Raw genomic sequence first — 24993 nt, 5'->3', positions numbered from 1 at the left:
AACAGCATTTAAAATCTAATGCAATGTAACCCTTGTCACACACACACACACACACACCCCCACCCACACAACTGCCTTATTGGAAGGTTGAGAGGAGATAAACCAAATTAAATATTAACCCATAGACCATATCACAATTCCAAATTTTAGTGCATTAGTGCAATTTGACTGAATCATGAAGTGATCAAACATAACTCCACCAATCACAAAGCATGCCCACTTGGCATCCAAGTGGGCAACAATCCAATGCTGGCCTTGGAAGAGAAAACAGGCAAGTTTTATTCTGAAATTACGTTTTTATACAACTGAAGTTTTGTGTCCATTCTCAAGGACATAAACAAGCAGCCTGTCGGCTGAGATAGCTCCGCTGTTAGCAATGCACATGGCAATTAAAGAACAGAAGATATCATTAGAAAATGAACAAATCTGAGAGAGGTCCACATGTATTACCAATATGTATAATATATCAAAGCAATTGGACTTACGGTTTTCAACAAGAAGTCGAAAATATCACTTTTTACCAAAAATTACAAAAATATTCATCAAAATTAGAGAATTAAAGATATCATCATGAAATGAACAAATCTGAGAGAGGTCCACATGTAGTACCTATATATGTAATATCAAAGCAATTGGACTTGAGGTTTTTAACAAGAAGTCGAAAATATCACTTTTTACCAAAAATGACAAAAATATTCACCAAAATTAGAAAATTAAAGATATCATTATGAAATGAACAAATCTGAGAGAGGTCCACATGTAGTACATATATATGTAATATCAAAGCAATTGGACTTGCGGTTTTCAACAAGAAGTCGAAAATATCACTTTTTACCAAAAATATTCACCAAAATTAGAGAATTAAAGATATCATTACAAAATGAACAAATCTGAGAGAGGTCCACATGTAGTACCTATATATGTAATATCAAAGCAATTGAACTTGCGGTTTTCAACAAGAAGTCGAAAATATCACTTTTTACAAAAAATGACAAAAATATTCACCAAAATTAGAGAATTAGAGATATCATCATGAAATGAACAAATCTGAGAGAGGTCTACCCAAGGTACATATACACCAAGTATCAAAGCATTCAGGCTTGTAGTTTTCAAGAAGAAGTCGAAAAAGTAAAACATTGACACGAACGACGACGGACAATCACTCATATGATAAGCTCCGCTCGTCAAAGTCGACAGCGAAGCTAAAAAGTAATGACATTTCATTATTTTTGTCTATTTCCAGATTGTGATGGCACTTTGTTGCTTGATTAAATAAGTATCTCAATTCATACATTAGTAACACCTATGAATGTTAGATCAAATTTTTGAGCATTCTGGATTTAGCTTCAGAGAAAAGCTTTAATAGTAACACACTCGCACCCCCCTTCTTTTTTGTGGTATAAAAATGGAATAACAGAATTTCACTTTTTAAATTAAGCTGTGGTAGTTGTTTTGATTACATAATCCCTACAGGTTGACCACAATATTTCTCAATATTTTATAGAGTTTGAAGCAAATAAATGAACCATATTTATCCGGGTAAGAACCCATGTCCAGACAAGCACCCACACCCCAATTTTGATACAATAAAGAAATATGCCCAGGGGGTCTTTTTCTCAACTTGTAATAAAAAAATATAACAAAAACCTATTGTTTGTTCCTTGTATTAGCAGTTGACTTCCTTGCAGTCTGTTGTGAATTCTAATAACGCAAAATAGGTGTGTGACAGCAAAATAGGTAATTTCACGTTCTGCCTTCAGGGCAGCATGTTCACCGCTGTTTACTTAATTTACATTTACTTTTCAAAATTTGTTATCAGAATCATAACAGTCAGCAAGTCTACAAAAATGTATATTAAAGCAGAAACGGTAGTTCTCATTTTAAAATATGTTGTGGCCCTGAAAAGGGCCGGCTGTTTGGTTTGTGCAAATCTTAAAAGTATATGGAGAGCCGCGAAGCAAGTGTCAAACTTGTTCGGCTTTAGTGCATCGTGTTGTCAATTTTTCACAAATTTTCTTTTCTTTTTTTTGCAAGGGATGTCCGGGCAAAGACCCACCCCTATTTTTTGGCAATTTTCCATGTTCAGGACCCTGGGCTCTTGCCTGGATAAATGTTGGGCACACATACTGTATTTACCCATGTGCTTATATACATATTACTGACACAAGTGTGTCTATTGTCAAGTCATATTTTAATGATATATTATACAATTGTTGGCTCATGTATTGGAATGGTGTTTGCAGATACACTTAACTTTATGAAACTTACAACTTCACTGGAGTATGTCAATGTGAATAAAAGCACACCTGCAACTCCTCACATCTTGTGTATTTAGGATCAACGCTGGTGGACAAATTTTCAGACGATTGGACGGACAGACAGATGGACAAACAAATAGTGTTGCAATGATACAACTCTAACTTAAGGTTTTACTCTACCACATGTTGATAAATATGATTTTTATTTACCCTCACAACAAATATAGGGCATCTAACTTTATTGGTTGACGTTCTGACAAATTTTGTAGTGACAGCATTGATGGGATTATGCACCATAGCACACGGAAGCATCATCTGGAAATAAGTAAAACAAGATAGTTATGATTAAAAAATCAGTGAGACTGAAAACTGTTCAGTGATATTTTCGATACTTGAGCAGTACAAGAATTCATTGATGACAACATAGTACAACTGTATAAAACTAGCCTTGTGCAAACAGGAAACAGTTTTCCTTCTACACGGTCCTCCATAAACTGAACTCCTCAAGTCCCAATGTAGTTTGGTTCAGGACAGTTAATACTACAAGCAGCAGTGCATCCTTTACCAGGGCTGATTTTGTAGGGATCCAAGAGTCAAAATGAAATTCCCATGAATGAAGCCGAGTCAAATTGATTTCTCAGGAAAGTGGTCTTCAAGACGCAACTAAAATTGTAAGTGACTGTATGTAACTTGAGACAAAATAAAACAAAAATGTTGTGGCTGCTGATTTCTTTTGTTTTTACACTTATTTTTTTTTTAATAAGTGAATGTAGTTTTACTAAATTACAAATTCTGTGACTCTAGTAAAATGTTTTTCAACATCACTGCAGCAACATTTAACATTTTGACATCAATTGCATCGACACAGCATGCGTCAGTGACACGTCATTTAAACAATAATGAATAATTCTGAGCTTCGCGATTCATTTTATAGGTTACGTATAATTACAATGATCACTTCAGTTCAGTTTACGTGCATCAGAACGTTTACTTAAATACACTACATATACTGATGTTCAGGTAGAAACTTGTCATCATATGCACAATGTATCATAGAAAAACCTTTTCTGAGCAGACAATGTCAATTTGTAGTAGCAGTACAAAACTCTTGAAAAACAGCTATTTGTATCAGTGTTAATAACATTTATAGTGGAAGAATCGAGTCCCAAGCGAAGATATACACGCTAAAAATGCAAAGGCTCATGGGTAGATGCTTGTTTGTAAACAATGACACGCTATGGCCATCTGACGCATGCACAGGTGACGACTCCCTGCTTTAATTAATTGAACTTCATAAAACTTCCCCCGCCCAAAAGTTGGTGTAACATTTTAGCACATTTTCATACAAATTTCTACCATTTTTTGGTAAAGGAAGAAGAAAAAAATTCCATTGCCTTCTGGTCTTGGTCAAATTTTTCGATACAAAATACACACAAAAATAATGTGGGGTGACTTTTCTGGTCCAAGATTGTCAGTACAAAACAAGACAAGTTGAATTTACTCAACTAGGCGCTGTCAAACTTTGTTTACCCCACAACAATGAGAAACAAGTCTAGGATCATTGTTTTTACCCTATGCCACATTGGACATGTACACAAATACTGTAAAACATGTTTTCTTTCAATTATTATGTTATTTCAGCTTAGATTTCAGTGTTCTCCCAAGACTTCATGTCAAGCATCAGATAATTTGCATAATAATGCATCTAATTTGCATGATTTTATTTGCATAAATATATTGTCTTATTATCTTAGCCATTACATCAAAATCACCAACGAGATGTTTTTAAACTTTTGGTAAAACTAACAGAATGTCAATGTCAATTGGAGGCCGACATCCTGTGTGTATCATAAACAAATAGTGCCAGTCGGCAACTTGTTCTGGACGGAAATTCTGAGTGCTGGACGCTAGCGTCCAGTGCTGACCAGTGTGGGCAGATCCCTGCTAATTTTAAATAAAGTACATTCTCACAATGAAATTGTTGCGACTTTAAAGATTAAGATTCTGTTAAATCTTGCATTCGTCTAATTCACTGAAATTGCATTGCACGCGTTTTATAGTATTTGTTTAAGACAATATCTATTATATTTTATGTACTTACATCAGTTCCATATGAGTTATCTGGCTGAATGGCTCTTATATCACGATAATCACGCTGCCATGTACGATTCTACAAGAAAACAATTTTCAGATATTATTCATTTGGGATATGATAAATATTATCATGTGACAGTTGGTTTCAGGAAATAAAATTCAGTGAAATAAAATTATCTTAAAGTTATTCTTTGGCATCACCTCCAACTATATCAGACAAAATGGACGGCCCGTTTTTTGTTAGATCAGTAACCAATTAATTAATACCAGAATTTCATTAGGTGCCCCTCTTTACTAGCAAGTTCAACCCCTGTAATACTACTTGCTGTCTCTGATCATGGAGGTATACCTCCATGCTCTGATGTTGCTTGTGGGCGATTTGAACAGTCCTTTGGTTATGTACATTGCAACCAGAAATTAGAAATTTGTAAATCTGTAATCAGGTTAAGCTACCCTGTGACTAATTTGCATAATGAATGATGGCCAATTTGCATGTGCCTGTGGGAGTCAAAGGAGTACCGGTTTATGGAGGTTCAGTAAAACTTGTTGAGACCTTCGTTGTGTAAAACCACTTGTAGAACCATAAGCCTATACCATACTTAGATGAACAACCTTTTCTCACAGTGTACCATATTGAGACTCACCATCTGACAGTGAGTTAAATAATTTTCCGGTCTATAATATTCCATCTAAGCTCCTCAGAATTGCTAAGTTTAACACACAAAACAAAAGTAAAGATCAAACACTAAATATCCCAAACTCACCTCCAAATACTTTATACATGTTGCATTGTAATCTATCGTTCTTCTTTGTACAGCCTTTCTCATTCGCTTGCCATCAAACGATAGCGATATTCCGGGAGGTGTGCTAGCATGCCTGTAGAAATGCACTCTGTGGTGCTGTGGCAGCCGAGGCATATGAAAAAAACGCTGAGGTGGAGGTTGTGTGGCTATTCCACCATCCATCTTGTGATGTTCTTAATAACTTACCAATCAGAAAAAAGAAGCAGTGCTTTAAGAGAAAATAGGCAAAAGAATTATAAGTTAATATAATGAATTATATTATCTCCACAGGATAGATGAAAAATGCATATCACACAGTTTGAAGTCACATACTGCCCAACTTTATTTCGTTGTACATGTTGCATGAAGGTTGTTTGAAGGTAGGTATCATTTTCCAGAATTTCAGAAATTATTTTTTTTTATTTTCAATATCCTAAACATAAACCCATAATATGGTAATGATAGCTTAAAAGGGACATACAATCATAAATTCAACCTGAATCTCATTACTGTGAACGTAAAAGCAATGTGCACAGAAGCTCACTGTTTTGTTACATGCAAATAGCAACATTATAAAAGCTTACTATTTGATAAATATACTTAAATATGTTCTATTTATTTTGAAGCATTTGGACAATCGGATCATAGTGACACTGTTTCATGAGCCAGACAAAACACACACTGACTTAAAGAAAGTCAGAGACTGCGCACGATTTCTAGACATCTCGACCCAAATTGTTTTTGACCCAAGACACTTTGACCCAAATTGGACATCTTAACCCACCGCCTTGATCCGACCCTATCTTAATGTGGTGGCGTGAACATCTATCCAGTTCAACGTTGATAGTGACGCCCTTGCAAACATACTTGCAATCTTATAAATCAATTGATTAGAAACATCAAATCGATCCATAAACGCAAATCAACCGCCATATTGGCCACAACTGTTTAACGTAGTGACATCATTTTCAGGAGTTGCGTGCTGTGAAATGAACGAAAGCAGCAAAAAATAATAATTCAGTGAAACAAACACAGTGATCGGTGTGCACTGAAAAAGTATGACGCTATTTATCAAGATCGACCAGGTCGGGTCGAGGCAGGGGGTCGTCTGAGATAGGTGGGGTGAGATGTCTAGGAGGAACTGGGTCCAGCTGTCTAATGAAAATCAGGTCAAGACATCCAGCACACTCAGTGTTTTCCCCAGAAATGTTTCATAGAGTCGTGGCTAATTTGCATAATAATTAGCATAAATTAACATATTGTTTGTCATATGGGGAAATAAAACAAGACCAGTTTTTTTCCTTTTCCCTATTTATTTTATGTACAATCTGTATACAATTATTGCACTGCATGTTTAGTATTGCAAACGTCCTGCAGAAATACTGAGTTTTCTGTTTCTTTGCTTGGCCCAGCAATCAGCAACTTTATAAAACCCTGTTCGGTCCCGGTAAATTAAACATTGGGTTGATTATTCTCATTGCTTGTCTTCCGTTTCTGTTGTTTTCCAGTTAAGTACAACAACTGTTACGAGTCGCTATACTTACGCTACTATGTTCGAGCAATAATAGTTTTTCTTTATGTATTTTTTTTAATCATCGATGTTGTCTGTTCAACACAATTGTGAACAATTCGAGACAATGGAGGTCTGAATTACGAATTGTCACCATTGTTATACCACGTAAAATTCATTTGCATATGAATATACGTTTGGCAAAGAGCGTTTGACACCGGGGCTTACGGCTTTGTCTTTATCGTACTGCTTTGTTTTTTTAAAACAGGGGATTATCCTGGGAAATTGGCATTAATACAATGCATTTGTGGATTTAACTAGTTAGCCAGGAAACTTTACAATCTGTGAGAGACTGAAGAAATCAGATCACGGGATAAATAATAGCATCGCAGAGGACACACATAGCATCGCGGGCAAAGGAAATTTATACTTTTGTCCTATCTGTTGACCAAGTGTTGCTGTGTTCGTGAACTGCTCATCTGCTATCTTGTAGTATAACGAGGCTATACTCAAAGACGGACCAGAACAGGATTTTTTTGTTAGCGTGGGGGAAAGTTGGTTAGCGTGGAGGAAATTAATCCGATAATTCATTGTCTATTCTTATTTGTGATTGGCCGTGGCAATGTTTACGGAAACATGACAGAGGTCCGCCTTTGACAATATCATTTGAATGCTGTTAGAGGATGATAACTCTTGTTTACATGTGCTTGAACTCAGGGTTGAGACCAGCACTTTGACTCTGAGCTAAACTAACTTGTGTCGAGACAGTGTTAATCTGATTACACCTGTTTTTTAATTAGTGGGTTAAAATAAACTAGGGGCCGAGCTCTGCATTTTGCTACACATGTGAACACTATAAATGTAGCTGATGATTATTATAATTTGAGCATGATTGACATTGATTACTCAAACTTGTCACCACCCAGTGTTGATAAACACTCAACACCCGAGCTATTTGTATTTCGTACATATAAAACGCGGCGTTCTTTATGTGTCAACGAACACCTTCGCCTAATATTACAAAATCACATCACTGTATAAGAATTAACTAATAAATGATTTCATTTGTTGTCCATTGTGATAATTCGAAAACAAATGTATCAGTCATTTACTTATCAAAAAATTCAATAAGCGTGAAAACCCTGGTGAAACAAACACTTATGCCCGAACAATGGAAGAGACTTTCTGCCTATATTAGGCGATCGAGTTACAGCCGACTCTGGACCTACATCTCTGATTTTTCGCTAAATCGCAGCCCACCACTAATAGCATAGTCAGGAATTGAAATGCAAATGAACTCCGGGTTGATAGCCCATTTCAACAAACGTTCGACGTCGTTAGTGCACTACAGATTCACCGAATTAAAAAAAGATAGTTCATAATAACTGTCTACACTGTTAAATGTAACCCAAACATACTCACTGTGATTTTAAGAAATTCTTTCCTCGAAGAATAGTATTGTTACTTCATTTACCTCCAAATTAGGTCATAGTTACTTGAAAGATATCTGAAAATAACTATGATAAAAAGGCACGTTTCGCCGCCATCTTGCCGCAAACGCTAGTCTTCGCGCCAGTCTCGGTAACAATCGGTAACATTCGTGAATATGGATTGTTCCATTTTGTTTTTAGGGAATATACTTTTAATACATAAAAAAATAAACATAGTTTAAAAGAAAATTAAAGGCAATATTAAAATTGTAAACTAAAAGTACGCTAATTATAAAATTATGCTAATCATAATTTTGTTATAGTTTAGCTTAAATAACAGCAAACTTAGCAGGCATCATGAACAAGATTTACCTCAAATTCGGAATAGATCAACCAATTTACGAATGTTCCCGAAGTGAGCGGAAGCCAATTAAAAAACCTCTGTCAGTTTTGTCGGGAGCCATATTGTGTTTTGCGTCGGAGGTAATATTGCTGTTCTACCACATTTTTGCTACAATCTTCACCGCCCAGTGCCGTCTTGAACCATTTTAACCAGGAGAGAGATTTCGGTTTAATTGTCGTGTGTTGGTATTTTATATTTACACAATGAATAATCTAAAAATTGCCGTCGTATGTTCAAGTAACCAAAACCGAAGTATGGAGGCCCATGGCCTTCTTAGGTAAGATCAAAGAACGGAGTTCAGCTGGACTCTTATAATATTTTTTTTGGAATACAAACTTGATTATTTTCTCAAAATAACTATTATTAGAACAGTCAAACAAATCAATAATCGGTGAGATTCAAATTATAGATTTATAAGTGTTTATTGTCACGGACATTTAAATCACACCTGTATATTATTGGTTAAAATATAAACCGCATTCGACTGTCCAAAAGTAATCCTGTTCATTTAAAACTTTAGTTATACTCTGTAAGCTCTTTGTTGGTCGCTGTTCTTTTACTGTTGTATTTTCTTCAGTCATGTAATGTGATTATTTTCGCATGAAATATTATTTTCTTGTGCTCGAAACCAGATTGTCCTTTTTGATTCCACGAATGACTGAAATATTGCTTCCCACAGAATTAGTTACATCCTTTTTTCTCTTCTGTTTACAGTAAAAAAGGATTCAACGTGAAGTCCTTTGGTACAGGTACACACGTGAAGTTACCAGGACCAGCACCAGATAAACCAAATGTATATGATTTTCAAACTACTTATGAACAAATGTACAAAGATCTTGAAGACAAAGATATCAATTTGTATCCGTGATGGGTTTTCACAGAAATTTATGTAACCACTAGTTAGGAAACTAATATTCTTGTTTGCATTGTTCTCTCTAAGTTGTATACTCTGTGGCATTATCAAGGTTTTGATTGACTTCAGCATTGTTTGTAAATGTTTTGAATGTATAGGACAGTGATGTAGTTTGATCTACAAAAAAATTTTAAATCTTGCCCAAACCCCTCGCCCAAAACTTGGTTACCTTGTCTCTCTAATCGATGTTATCCCAGTTGTATGTAGCATGATTCAAAATTGGCGTTCTTTTTACACCATTGTCAGATTTTGTAAGCATTTTTCAATGTGATGTAATAATTATCCTGTCTTTCAAACAATTTGTTGCTTCATTCATAAAATCACTTAGAGGGAATAATGCTTGTTTGTGTGCTAGAACAAGTGTGATTGATTGGGGCAGAGGGTATATATGCAGCCATGATTTTGGGACAATCACTGTGAGGGTGACTGTGAATGTGAGAGTTGGTGAAATTCAAGCTGCTTGTGCTAATGAATGAAGAGATCAATTTGTGAGTTTGCTCTACTTTTAGCCATCTATACTTTCAAACTAAATACCTATGCCTCAAATATTTATCAATTTTGTAAATTAAAAACAGTCGAGGCTATACAACATTCCACAACCATGTGACTTAATAACTATGTTCTGTAAGTATAATTGTGTTTTCTAATGTCTGTCAAGTCTACTTTTCTCTTTTCAGATTTTACTTGCGTTCTTTTTCAGGTTCAGGGCTCAAGCAAATAACCATTGGCAGCAATCCTTACTAGTTGACCTTCATGAAGGTCGTAGTACAGGGTTGTCTTTGTTTTTATTGTGTCTGTACAAATATATTATCTTATTCATAATAAAGTTCATTTGAAATGAAGAAATAAGTATATTGCTGTTTTATCCAAAGTATTACTATATTTACTGATATTCTGTAACAAATCACATGATCGTGATTTGATTGCATGAACAAGGCGGTTTTCATGATATACTGTATCCAGGGCTGCCTTCTGAAAAATATCGTCCAGTTGAAAGCAACAATTTCTATTCATGTTTTGATAGCTTAATTGATAAGATTCAGCAATCTGTACAGAATGCACAAGCACAGTGAAAATGCGTAGGGTTAACACCTGTTGAGCTGTGGTGTGAGATATTTGACAAGGGAGTTCCTAGTCTAGTTAAGTGAGGACTTTATAATGCTAAACCTAAAACAACTCTGATGTATTTACTTGTATATTTTTTTTTTTATTTTATCAAGTCATTTTAGCATATAGAGATAGTATGCAGACCTTTAATATTCCCATGAAGTTTAAGCCCTACAAATATGGTATTAAACGAATTTCTAGTATAAGTAATGCGTAAATGTCCAACTGGAAATAGTTATTTGGAAGTAAATTGTTGGGGATGACAGCCACCTTGATATTTTATAATGAAATGTTAGTTAGCCTCATGTAGTGGGTACAGTCTGAAACAACTTTGAGAACAGTTTGATAACTGTAAATTTGTATCCAGGGTTTCCACAGAACTTTTTGTTTTTACCCAAATTTGTCCCCATTAAGGCGCAATTTTTTTAATTAGATTATTCTTGATTTCAGAACTAGGTCAAATAAAATTTTAAGTACAGTATGTGATTGCATATTACAAAATGTGCAGGATTTGTAAGAATTGCCTTGTATTCACCACTGGTCTTAAAAATGAAGCTCGTAGGAACCTTGGTATTGCTGTCCCCCAAAAAAATCACAAGTTGCAGTTTGTGATAGTATTCTTGGTTTATTAGCATGTAGGATGGTAAGGATATTTGATAGTAGTGTTTAAAAGAAGTCGTAAATATTAGCTCTGCTGAATGATTTGGTTGAATCGCATTTGATAACTTACATCACACTAATAATGGCCTCATTCTGAATGGCAAATCCCAAATAATTCATGTATGTTCATACCATTTATATTGTCTAAGACTCTAATAAACCATCAAATTCATTAGCGCAAGCGGAACCCATTTGATTACCAATTACCAGATTCAAGTTTTGTTGACTTTGCTATCCTGAGGCTGAATTTTATTGTAGGTTTTTTTCAGTTGCTTGTAGAAGTCGCTTTATCCAAAATTTGGTTGATAATAAGTATAGTTTATTTGAGGATTGGAAAAAAATTAAAATCTTGATGCTATAGTGTTGTAGCTGTGGGTCCATAGAGCTTGTCGGTATTTAGGTTCTGGTGGTATTTTCTGGTACATTTGGTGTCTTAAGATATTTGATAATATCGGAAAACTTTCTTAAAAGACTCCAAGTGTACCAGAAAATACCACCAGGGACTAAATACTGAACATGAGTCGTGAACCTACAGTTATTATGCAAATCCTGCAGATTTGTGTACTTGAAATAATGGGGCAGGTGACTGGGTATGTGAATGTACTGTAAATACATTAATTGTTCAAAGGTTTTTAATTTCACTGATAAGTAAACTCCCCTAAATTAAATCCATGTGATAATGTAAAATAAAGAGAACTAGTATCCCTGCCAAGTTTGTGAACTTAAATTCCAGTAAAATTGCTCAAAACATAAAAATGGTGAGATTAAATGCCAGGAAAAAGTTGATGGTTTTACAGTATATTAGTTCCCCCATCACTTGGTTCAACACTTTGATTTCATCGTGTGATCATTTAAAATAACAAGAACTAGTATTCCTTCTAAGTTTGTGAACTTAAATTCCAGTAAAATTGCTCAAAACATAAAAATGGTGAGATTAAATGCCATGAAAAATATATTGGTTTCCCCCATCACTTGGTTCAACACGTCTGCAGGTGATCCCGCAAGGCAAAGAAAAAACAAATTTCCTTCCAACAAAATTCGCTGCCCAATTTACTGCAGTTAGGTCATGTGTCAGTATTTGTGTCTTCACAAGCATGAACAAGTTCAATATTCATGTGGTTTAGTGTAATTTACAGTAAAAATGCTTCATTTCCATGGCAATGAGTGTCTGTTTAAATCAGTCTTCAGTCAATGTAATCTGTTTACAGTCAGATTTTGACACAGCAATTTCCTCATTATGCTAACTTGATTTCCACATGAATATTGACTGCAAATTTTATTTATTTTCACCATTAACTCACATCTGTTCAAGTCGATGTAAAAGTACATGTGGCTGGTAGGGAAGGGTTAATTTGAACCAGTTTCTGTTGAAGACTAGCTGATGGGACAGCTATGATGTAAGGGAAAAGTTTTAGCTCTTGGATAAAATAAACTGAAAGCGACCGTTACTTCATTTCCCTGTTTGTAAGGAAGATGTATGTATAGCCCCAGTACCATTCAAAACTCAAACTACGATGGACACAATGTGAAAATGAAGATGTCATGGAAAGCATAGCCCTGTGAGCCTGATGTGGAAGAACAGATTTTTTTTTTCTGGAGTTTTGAGCTGTGCAGTTTCAGATCTGAACTGGATGAATACAAGTGCTTATGACATTACAGCATCTTTCAATGTGCAGTCTTACTATTATATCCAGGTTTGTACATTTGATTGTTAAAGGGATGTAACTTAATCCCTTGGTATTTTATTCCCCCTTTTTCGTTGTTCTCTCTCGCTCGTTTTGATGTACTCTCTTCACGATTTTGTTTTCTTTATCTTTTCCTAATATTAAATTTAAATAAACTAAAATACATTGTAGAGAATAACTTCAATTAAAAAAAAAATAGAGCAACTCAATGCAATTTTGGGTGCAAAAATGTGAAATGGGTTGTTGATAGATTTGCCAATGTCTATCTCTAAGTTGTTTTCAAAGTGTGAATCCGGCTACGTAATTGGGGGGGGGCACGCTTTTGTCAGGTAGATTTGTGTAGTTAATACAATTATTAGGAACTTTACTAGACTCACTGATTGATCTGAGAGGAGACACTTTAATGCTTGGTTGAACATTCATTGAGTCTAATGAACATCAGGCCTAGTTATTCACATAACCATTTGTTTGCATGGGGTCAACAAATTGGGAGGGCCACCTAGTTCATCGAATATAATGTGGTACTATTGCAAACGCTGAGTAAGAGCTGAAGCACCCTGTCTGTCACATGTCAGATCATGGGGCAAATCCAAAACGTCTTTCTAAAATAGTTTTTTTGGGTGGTGGGTAAGCAGAATTCAGAAAGCTAATATATTTCTCATCGGACCATATATGGAAACAACCCCCCCCCCCCTCCCAAATGAAACAGATAAGTGCCCACACATTTAAACAGGGATGTCTGTCATTTAATAATTTTACAAGTTCTTCAAAATTTATAGAAATGCATATACTGCTATATTGAAAACAAAGTAATCAAAAAACTCTGCATTGACGTGTATGTAAAAAACATTTCCCCAAGAATTCTTTGTGTTTGACCGTTATAAAATACCAAACTAGCTTCTTTAATTGTGAACCACAATTATTTGTATTTGGCTCGTATCCTAATCCAAAATGGCTACCAAAGCAGTGTTTCACGCTACAATGAAGTCGTTGTTTTGTGTACTTGATGGAGCTTTGGAGATTGTTGTCCTCATGCTTCTGTTATGGGTTGTCGTTGTCACCATACTGAAATCTGGAAAACAACAATTTTTGAGGAACTAGTTTGAAATGTCATAACAAATGGATCAACATTTGCAATTTTAAGTTTTTATGGTAAAATTATTTCTACACATTTTTGCATAGTCGTATATTATTGGCAATAATCTTCAGTACACTGTAATGAAAAAAACAAAGTTAACTTTATCTTAGGCACAAAAGTAATAGGTGAATGAGAACAAAACTGAATATACAGTTAAAAATAAGCTGCTATTTTTGGCAAGCGAGTTTCAGATATGTAAAGACATGTCTTGAGTTAATGAATTAGTATTCATAATTAGTATTAGTATAAAAAAAAATGAGTTTGCACTATCAATACTATTAAAGTCAGGTGGTTTATAGATCATTTCAAAATACTGTAAAATGACTAATTTTCACTGGGTTAAAATTTTGCTGATTTACCATTTCAGACATATTCAGTGGGTTTAAATTCATGATTTTATCATTAAGATAATGTGTTTTATGCTAAATTTTACATATTCACTGGGTTTTAATTTAGTGCATTTTCCAGTCCGTGAAATATTAAAATTAAAACCCAGTGAATACTGTAAAGGGATTAATTATTCACTGGGTTTTAATTTAGCTTATTTCGCTGACTGTAAAAATGCGCTAAATTAAAACCCAGTGAATATGTAAAATTTAGCATAGAACACATTATCTAAATGACGAAACCGTGAATTTAAAACCCACTGAATATGCCTGAAATGGTAAATCAGCGAAATTTAAACCCAGTGAAAATTAGTCATTTTACAGTAATTAACCCTTTTACAGCAGTTTCTCTTCTCTGTGAATGACACATAAGGTTAGATATGAAACCTGGTATTGTAAAATTTACATTGTCAATTTCGACTAATTTTCCAGTTACTGTAAGTGCATTAATTATTCGATAGTTTTTAATTTTCATTGATGAGTGAAATTCGCTAAATTATATCCATGTGAACTTTGTTTCTCTACCAAATACGTGAACTTAAAACACAGTATAATTGATCAAATCGACAAAATAGGGAAATTAAATGTCGGTGAAAATAAATGGTTTTACAGTACGTACATAAGTAGGTTCTCTCCCACAATGCATTGCAGTAACATTTACAATTTGAATTTACTCAAACTGCTCAAGGGAGTACATGACATGATTGGAGGAAAAATTGACAAACGAACTACATGGAAATCTGTGCAATACGTTTCTCACTGGTGTCCACAATTACAAAAGAATAGTATCAGTTGGATTGTTATATAAACATGCTTTTATCCTTTGGCCATGAGCGTTGTATTTAGCCATTATTTCGTAAGCCAACTCTTGTATAAATACAAGACTGAGGTAAAATGTTATAGTATTTATGAGAAGCAGTGACATTTCCAGCTAACATGTACAGTCGGCTCCTCCCAGCATGTAATGTTAATAAAAATTTATAAATGTTTTGATCAAAAACTAAGAAATATGGTAGTGACAATTTTACAGAATAAGGATATTTTAGCACTGAATTTTGAGCATGAAAAATATCGGACACTCAAGGGGTTACTATGATTTTCGATTGAAAAATATGGAAATGTGTGTAAAAAATGCAAATCTATGCCTTTTCTCAACATAGTGAGATGCATTGTGGGACTATACATAAATGTGCGATGCGCTTCTTTTGTTAAAGTCGTGACTTGGGATTTATATAAAAAAAAATTCAATTGTTCCTCTACATCTCCCTATTTGTGGTTGTAAACTACTCAAGACAAATTCCATGAGTCTGTAAAATAATTTCTTGCAGCCTCGGCCTTGTACCTAAGATCAATTGTCCCCGGGTTCTTTTGGGAAAAGGGGCAGGGGCCAAATAGGACTACACTAAAATAACTTACTTGCCTGTAGATAATTGAAACAAAAGTCACATAGGGAAAGTGAAATTTCATGAGCACAAAATAGCAACAACCAATACACTTAGAACAAATGTCCCATTACAAATTTGTGAGGGCAGTCCCTAACGTTTGACGAGTATTATTAGTAACTGTGCTATTAATAGTTATCTGGTCAAGTCAATGTACATGGAGCTGGCGGGATAAGGGTTCAAATGGTAAAAATCTAAAAGCTCCACAAACTTTTTATTTTACTTTTTGTTTTGTTGTTGCTACCAGTGACTGTAGCCTTTACATGGGATTTGACACAAACCAAACTAATACTTGAATCTAACTCTGAATCTACAGCTATCAGTGATCTTATTGCATTTTCCTTTCACTTAATATGCTAATTATTAATCAGTTTAATAACCATGAATAAAATGAGCCAAGGCCCAGAAAAAAAATGTGGATGTGTGGATCATGCACAATCGCTGTGTTTTTGTTGTTAAAATAGGTGTGTGAGGGTCCTGTTACGAGACAACTGCCATCTAAATGTTAGTCTCCTTAGCTAGTTCAGCTGGCTCCTTTGTATTTTTATGATTTGGTCCTGTTTTTCCACCTCCTGGGGGGGGGGGGGGTGCGCTTGTCCTTTAATTTTGTCATTTTAATTAGCCCCTGCATGTACTTGCAACGGTGATGGCATACCAATGTATCTGTGTGAAATCTTTTTCCACTGACATCTCTAAAACCACTGGCTGGATTGAAATTTCCATACAAATCAGTGCATGTTAATTAGGTAATTAACATAATTACCTTTAGTGTGTTCATTGTGTTTCTTAGCAGCTATGTGGACAAGTGCATTCAAACTTAGGACATGATTGCTGTTGAAATTAACATCCAAGAACAACTTCTAATTAATCTGTGTATATTAATTAGCTAATTTGCATAATAACTAACTACTTTCAGCTTGTTTAATTTGTATCATAACTGTAAATGTACCACTGCACTTAATTTTCGTTGTAAAAGTTTCTAATCTGTTCTTTTTAACTATAGCTAATTTATATACTAATAATTCTATATTTCATTTCAAAATGTTTGCTTCTATTAGAATAATTATGCGCACAAATTGAAATATACAAATGGCTTTAACAACAATAATGTCATAATCTATTTATACAAGTGAACTTTGACCCCTCCAAATATTGGGCAAGCTACTGATTTGACATGTCCAGCAAATAATGGTATGTTTTGAAAATTCACCCCAAGATCTTTCCATATACACCTGACATGGTTAGTACAACTTGTCTTATTGCTTTGTTGGTTAGCAGAATTACTCTAAAAATTTACAGATGGATTCTCAAAGAGGCACCATTATCTGGTACCGGTATGGTTGCCATGAATTTCTCGTTTTTATCTCAAAAGGTGCCATGAACACAAGCAATTGGATTTCTGTACAGATGTAGATGTAGTTGGTAATAGCAATTTCGATTTTTTTTATTTATAGCTCGAAAATGCAAGAACGGGTTTTCATGAAATTTTTGTCAGGGGTTGCTCTTGATACGAATTAATCGATCACATTTTGGTAGAGGTCTGGATCTGGTTGCCATAGTCACAGCAATTTGAGAAATTTGTTTACATACTAGTATTATATTTTACATTAAATTTTCAGGAGAGGTTGGTACGGGATGGGCACTTAAGTTTTGAATCATCGGGAAATACCGTTTATTATTTGTACAATAATGCTTTAGCATGAATTCTTGTGAAAATAATTCCATAAAAGGCCAACAGTTTTTGTTTTGTTTTTATAAACAAAAATGTCCTACCGGATTAAAAACAAAAAGTCAATCAACAAAAACAGAAAACATTATTTTTGGCAAATAATCTTAATAGAATTTAAAGCAGTAAATTTGTTAGTGGATTCATGTAACTATGACAAGTTATACTTATTCTGTTAGCTTCGATATAGGAGCACACACACACACACACACGTTTTCTAACATATTCCTTGTTTAGCAGATTATATGATTAATATTCACAGCTGTTCCAAAGACAGAAAATTTTCCTTTAACTTTGCCAAAAGATGTTGTAGATCACTTTGGTTTAGAAAATGTACATTAAGCTTTTCACTACCAGACTTTTAGACCAAATTTTTCTCTACTTTTTTTAGCTCCGCTGTCGACTTTGTCGAGCGGAGCTTATCATATGAGTGATTGTCCGTCGTCGTCGTCCGTGTCAATGTTTTACTTCTGCCTGAATGCTTTGATACTTGGTGTATATGTACCTTGGGTAGACCTCTCTCAGATTTGTTCATTTCATGATCATATCTTCAATTTTCTAATTTTGGTGAATATTTTTGTCATTTTTGGTAAAAAGTGATATTTTCAACTTCTTGTTAAAAACCGCAAGTCCAATTGCTTTGATATTACATATATAGGTACTACATGTGGACCTCTCTCAGATTTGTTCATTTTGTAAGGATATCTTTAATTTTCTAATTTTGGTGACTATTTTTGTCATTTTTGGTAAAAAGTGATATTTTCGACTTCTTGTATAAAACCACAACCTTAATTTTGGAGCCAACAGACAAAATTTTAGTTAATTTTCAGTGTTTACTCAAACAATTTGGCTATTTTTGTCCAAATTTTCTGAAGGAAAGTACAGACTATAAATGGTACTACCTGTAGTTTGTGAATTTGTGTTAAAAAGAGGGAATTGGTGGTGGTCGTCGTGCAGCACATATTCAAATTTCATGTAAACAAACAGTGCATCATATTGGACAGGATGTGGCATGATGACCACTGACCTTTGAGAAGAACTTTTGAGCCAAATTTCAGTAATTTTTAGTCAAACATTTGAATACAAGTATTCAGAGAATTCTCCATTCTCTGATTTTACCAAAATGTTGATTTAAATATTGCTCTTCATGTCGGCAAAATTTACAGAAAAGGAACTATAAAAACAAAACTAACACTCGATTGAGAAAAAAAAACACGTTTACAGCAACATCTAAAAAAAATGTTCATAGTAGTACAACCTAGGTACACCCCTACCCCCATTCCAACCCAACACACACACACACTCAGTTTCTAATAGTTAACCTTTACTTAATATCGGGGGGGGGGGGGTTCTCTGAATAAAATATGGTATGCAAGCTGAAGTAAAAAACGCGTAAAAGGGGGTGTTATTTAGTTATATGGCGCATACACACATGTACTTTGTTTAGAGTCGAATAACTTAGAGTATAGTAATAAAGTTTGAAAAAAAAGAATCTCATGAAGTCATGTTACCTCAACTTGGAAACTGTATGATTTTAGTAAGTAAGTAAGTAAGTAATTCTTTATTGCTATCGTATCCCATTTGAGATCTTGACATAAAATACAATAAAGTCAAAAACATGTAATAATAAAAAAAAAAAAAAATGAAAAAAGGAAATACTAAAAGTACTGTAAATGAATGAAATAAATACATATCTCACAATAAGAGATAAATATATATAAGTGTATGTATATAGGTTATTCTGCTCTTGAAAAGGGATATAATTTGACAAAAATAAGTATGTGTTTAGAGGCTTTTTTGAAAAGCTATATTTGCCAGGTCCGACTTTCAGTAAACCCCCCCCCCCTCCCCCGGTTTCATATAGTGTTTCGCTAATGAAAGTTTATTACTGTAGGTTGTATATCAGTGTATGAGGTATAAATTGTATATGCAAATTTGGTCATTAACATGCATAAATTTCAACCCTAAATTTAAACTAATCACATCTGTGGTTTATCCCAGACCACCAATGTAGCAAGTGTTGATTGTTATCTATTGAGTGGTTCTTGAGATATGAAAAAGCTTAAAATTGGTGATAATATGCAAATTGGGTGACTATTATGTGCAGATTTTCATGCATTTTGTATGCATTATCTCAGAGCGTATATGTATCAAAATTCATTGGTTCTTGAAATGGGTCAACTGCAAACAACTCATTGTGTCTTTCGTAAAGAATGCCCTTAAAATGTTTACACAAGTTTGTGAAAAATGAAAAAAAAAATAGATTCTTAAGCCATAATTATTTTAATAGAACTGCTATGGCAGTGTGTTTTTCTTTTTGCGTACGTTCATGTGTTCACATTCATATGCTTATAACCAAATAAAATGTTTCCATGTTGAACTGATTTATTATTGAACAACATACTGTAGTGTTTTTGAAGTGCAAGTTCTTTGCATGCATCAGTTTTCCAAACCCCCGCTCTAAATAATATATTTGTCGAGACCCTTATTCAATGTTTACATGAGTCGGTCTTATTATGTCAGATGTTAAACAACGTCCTTATTGACATCAGAAACAAGTCATTAATACATACATTCCTTTTAAACATTATATGAAGTCTTATGCACTTCATGTTGTGGCTTGATTTTAGTCAAACTGGTCACGTTTTTGGCTTATCCTATTTTCATTCACACGTTAAAAAGCGTCAAGAGAACGGTTTACATATGCATGTCAATTTGGTATTTGATGTTATCTAATATGGCCGATTGGTGGCCATGCATATCATGACAGCTGTAAATGTAGGTGACTGTGTTCACCCTAGGACATTCTAACCATGGTAGTACCACCATGATTGAATTTTAAAAAAAAAGGGCAATAGAATTTATTGATAAGCTAATTATGTTAATTGTTTAATATACAAATTAGCTGCAGGGGGCTTCAGATGATGCCATATTTATGACTCTTGGCGGGTACAGTAGATAACAAAGTATCCTTGAAGGTTTCCTTGAAATTTATTTTCGCTGGATGGAAAATTCAGTGGAAATAAAATCCAATGAAAATAAATTTAATCTCATATTTTACATTCAACTCATCAAAAATCAGTGAAAATAAACTTTATACAAAACACCCAAAAAGTCTTTTCAGGGAAATTAATTCCATCTACAATAAAGTACCGGGGTACTAGTATTTTAAAGTAATGAAAGATGAAGATAAATAAGTCTGGTAGATTTCTTTTGTGGTCTTCAAAGTTACTTTCCCACTAAACAAATCTGCGGGGCATCATCCCCATAGAATGTAGACAAGAATATGAATTTGTCTTCTCAAATCATATTAGCTTTGTAAACAATAGATACAGAGTTAGAAGGACTCAATTGTCATTCAGATAATTGCTGGTATGTTTTTTCCAAAAATTGAATTCCCCAAGAGTCGCAAAATTAAATGTGAGTGCATGATGTCTACTTCTTATAACTTTTTTTGTGTGTATCACAGTCAACTTTAGTCTCCATCACACATCATTTTAAACAGATTTTTTTTATTTATTTTTTTCATATTTGTATTCAAAACTTGTGGCTAATAGGGAATTATGTTTATTAGCCTCCATCCGGACAAAGTCCGGGAGGGAGCTTGTAGTTCCGCCTTCGTCAGTCGGTCGGTCGGTCGGTCGGTCAGTCAGAGTGATTCCATGGGCAGTTTTTTTTTTTTAAACTTGGTACAAAGACTTGGTGGTCAACCATACATGTGCATGTCAATTTATTTTCCGATTCGATTAAATATGGCCGACTGGTGGCTATTTTTAATGCCAAAATTCAGTCCTTTGTGTCCATCGTCTTTTCTCGGAGATGGCTTGACCGATTTTGCTGAGACTTGTTACAAAGATAAAGGAACCACCCATACAGATGCACGTTGTTTTACTTTTTTCAAATGATCAAATATGGCCGACTGGCAGCCATTTTGATTGTTAATCATGGCTTTTGTCTGTCCATTGATATTTCTCAGAGATGCCTTGACTTATTTCAATGTTACTAGATACAAAGGCACAGTGAGGAGGTATATTTCAATGATACTAGGTAGAAAGACACAGTGAGGAGGTATATATATTCACATGGATTTATTTCTCGATTTGATCAAATATGGCTGTCTGGTGGCCATTTTGAGATGCCTGGGCTGATTTTGCTGAGACTTGTTACAAAGACAGAGTGACCACTGGTACATTTTTTCAAGGAATCAATGAGTTCATTTGCATATTTAATTATTAATTTGAATTCTTGTTAATATGTTGTGAACTAATAGTCCAAATCAGACCAAACTTGGTAGACATTTGATTTGTCAATATAAGATGTATGCTATGCAATATTGAGTTTCAATTTAATTAACAAGCTTATTTGCATATTTGATGAATTTTGAATTTTTGTTGATATCTTGTGAACTAATGAGACCAAAGTTGGTATAGACTTACTTGATCTGTCGATATACGATATGTGCTATGCAATATTGACTTTCAACTTAATTAATGGGCTTATTTAATTAATTTTTGTTAATATCTTGTGAACTAATAATTCATGTATTTGCTATTTAATATTGAATCAATTGAATTTCCATTTTCAATTGATTGCGAATTTTTGTTAAAATTGATGCAAATTTTACAAAATTTAATAGAGATGTCCTAGCTTTTAACTTTGAGTAACATTCTTTTGATTTTCAACCCGATTTTATACATATACATTCAAACTTTATAATTCATAGCAAACTATAACCACATCTGGGAGCTGTGTCATCTTCAGGTGACTTGTTTATTCTAAAATTATTGAAAAAATCGTAAATTAAGAAAATTATGGTGTTCAAAGGGTTAAACATTTAGTGTTTTTAGCTTGTTCTAGAAATGATTTTTTTATGTTTCTCAAATTTGCATTGTTAAAATGCAACTTTAATATGTTATGAATTGTATGTGTAAAGATAATAAATACATATTCTGTGCGATCTAACTAAAGGAGGAGGGGTCAAAAATAGATCTAATTACTAGTGGATTCTATTTCTCCATATGCTGAATAGGGAAGGGATTCCATCATGTAAATGTTAATCAAGGCACGTGTATGGAGAACTGTCAATCTAGGGGATTGCATGGATTGCCATTGTTGTTTACACTATTAATCTTTAATCTGCTTTTTGTTATCCATTGTAATTTGAATCATGTGAAAAACTCCTTATTGATGCGGGGTAGCTCAGAGGTGGCTGGCATCCAGCCAACGCAGTTGCCGATTTCAAAAGTGTTACTCGCGTTAGCTTTCGGGTCATTATATGTTGTCGTCAGTGTGCTGTGCCAATGCGCTCTTCAATCCAAGCCTGTAATTGTGCTGGGCTTGGAAATGTGATCAGCACGCCCCACCCCCCTACCGAATTTCTGGATTCGCCAGTGTGATCGGATACTAGTACGTTGCCTTTCTGGGGAAAGTCGAACAAGATCGCGGTGCACTGTGACATTTAATATTGTGTGGCAGTACTATCCAAAAAAACGTATAGGGCTTGAGACCGGGGTTGCAATTGGCTGGTGCATGGTGTTAGGATTAGATAATTTAATAATTCAGCGGTCATATCTCGATCTCGCATGTGCCGTCTGTGTGTAGTCTGCTTGAGAGAAAGTGTTGCGTGCGCATGCGTACGTGTTTGTGTCTCTATTACGCGAATATGGATATACTCCGAGTGCGTACAAGAATGTTGGGTCGAATGACGTATGTTCGATCTCGGAGCTAACGTATTCATACATGCTTCCACATTTTGTTTGCCATTGCCGTCTTTTCCTCAAGTTTCCTTAACTCAGACCACTCCAGATACACACAGAACGGAATACTACATATGCTAGACAGAAATCGACGCATCAAACCAAGACCAGAACGCTTCCAGTCCAGTAAAGACAAATTTGACATTGTCATCACTTGTGAAGAAAGGGTGTACGACCAAGTCGTTGAAGGTACACTTCTGTCGCTTGACAATTTCTCTGCCCACGGTCACTTTCTGAACATATATTTGCGTCCTCAACTACGTTCTTTCGATTTTGACGGAAAAGTTGTAGTTTCGATCGGCTGATTTAAATTATTTGATTTAACGTAATAACAAATTTGTATTAATAAAAACGTCTATAAAGTACGTGTAAATTCACTTTCCAAACGATTTCTAACATGTTTCGTCAAATTGTTTTTACTATATAATATTTGTATTAACATAAACGTCTATAAAGTACGTGTATCTTCACTTTCCGGTCGACTTCCAACATGTTTCGTCGAATTGTTTTTACTATATAATTTTGTTTGTTTCATATTTCGTGGTTACGTGAAATTCAGCCTTCCAGTATAACTTTGGATGCGTAGTATATTTAGCCACATTGCAAATGATCGATCTGAAGACTGCTGTGTCATTGAAATACTAATAGATCTTAAAAACGGCAATATCATAAAGTTAATCTATATCATATATAACAGCGTGTTTGGAAGGAATATGCGGGCCCAAATAGCGAGCACGAAGTACGAGATATCGCCTTTCTTGCTCGCTATTCTGGCCCGCATAGAACGAGCCCCTGTGGATTTATAACAAAAAGCTACTCGTTGCCGAAAAACTGAGATGAAACGACAATCTTTAATTCCAAGTTTCGCAATCCACTTCACTCCACTCCAGGCAGACACCGGCCATAATTGGATGACAAATAATTTGAACTAGGAAATACTTAGTATGTTCCTCAGAGCGCATTGGCTTGTTGAAAAATCAATGTTTATCAACACGAATATCGCATATTCGCGGCACGACGACGACTACCGCCCTTTAATTATTTATCTTGTTGTATTTCTCAGATTTTGAATCGAGAGAACAGGAAACTGGCCAATCAGTACACGTGTTGAACATTGACATCCAGGACAATCACGAAGAGGCTACACTTGGAGCCTTTCAGATTTTGAACTTTTGCTCATTGGTAAGTCGAAGAGGGAGCCCTCTAATGACCATTCTGGTCACTCTAATTGCGTTATATAGCCATTCTGTTTTTATTTCTTCTACCAAATTGTTACTCGAATTGAAACATCGAATTTACTGTATTCAAATAGTGTCTTGTATTTTCTCATCTCCTTCACAGATCCGTGAGTGCACAGACTTGGAGAATGATATTGACGAACTGCTACAAGATTTTGAACTCAAAGAAAATAGAGATATTTTACACACAGTTTGTTTTTATTGATTTATACTTTGGGCAAGGGACTTAATTTTCTGGGTTGTACAAGTAGTATATAATGTATTTTTGCAAATACTTGAGTGGTATTTGGTGTATGTAAATAAAATTCACATCTCTTCATTATAATTGAGTGTTTTTGTGCGCGTACACATGCAAGAGCCAAGGTGACATCATTGATTTGTGGTCAATTTTGAGCTGCAAAGGGGAATAGCTAGGAACTTCAAACTTGGAACACATGCTTTTCATGTAAGCCACAGGGCATGACA

General features: G+C 34.7%; 2 protein-coding genes across 2 annotated transcripts in view; one reads left to right on the top strand and one right to left on the bottom strand.

Moving 5' to 3' along the window:
- LOC100375879 (uncharacterized) overlaps positions 1–8216 on the bottom strand; it is a 45438-nt gene extending 37222 nt beyond the window's left edge. Inside the window, exons 1-4 of the mRNA XM_085490618.1 lie at positions 8067–8216; positions 5117–5363; positions 4360–4428; positions 2469–2573 (exon numbers count right to left, since the gene is read on the bottom strand). Of these exons, the coding sequence (XP_085346744.1) occupies positions 2469–2573; positions 4360–4428; positions 5117–5317 (375 nt within the window). The 5' untranslated portion in view covers positions 5318–5363; positions 8067–8216. The remainder of the gene's footprint in view (positions 1–2468; positions 2574–4359; positions 4429–5116; positions 5364–8066) is intronic.
- A 296-nt stretch (positions 8217–8512) lies between these two features.
- LOC100374132 (RNA polymerase II subunit A C-terminal domain phosphatase SSU72-like) lies at positions 8513–24853 on the top strand. Its single transcript, XM_002737330.3, has 5 exons — positions 8513–8754; positions 9192–9335; positions 23340–23479; positions 24354–24472; positions 24632–24853. The coding sequence occupies exons 1-5, from the start codon at positions 8681–8683 to the stop codon at positions 24731–24733; spliced, it is 579 nt and encodes a 192-aa protein (XP_002737376.1). The 5' UTR covers positions 8513–8680; the 3' UTR covers positions 24734–24853.
- Positions 24854–24993: the final 140 nt, after the last annotated feature.

Source organism: Saccoglossus kowalevskii, chromosome 15 (genome assembly GCF_978046115.1).
Source record: "Saccoglossus kowalevskii chromosome 15, keSacKowa6.1, whole genome shotgun sequence".
In the NCBI taxonomy this organism is placed as follows: Eukaryota; Metazoa; Hemichordata; class Enteropneusta; family Harrimaniidae; genus Saccoglossus; species Saccoglossus kowalevskii.
The sequence above is the reverse complement of the archived record's forward strand: the minus strand, read 5'-3'. Positions and strand labels throughout refer to the sequence as shown.

Bases quoted from the DNA above. Each gene is read 5' to 3' on its own strand.
- LOC100374132 (XM_002737330.3), top strand. From the start codon at position 8,681: ATGAATAATCTAAAAATTGCCGTCGTATGTTCAAGTAACCAAAACCGA. The intron at 23,480-24,353 runs GTACACTTCTGT...TGTATTTCTCAG, and splicing joins GTACGACCAAGTCGTTGAAG to ATTTTGAATCGAGAGAACAG. The intron at 24,473-24,631 runs GTAAGTCGAAGA...TCTCCTTCACAG, and splicing joins TTTTGAACTTTTGCTCATTG to ATCCGTGAGTGCACAGACTT.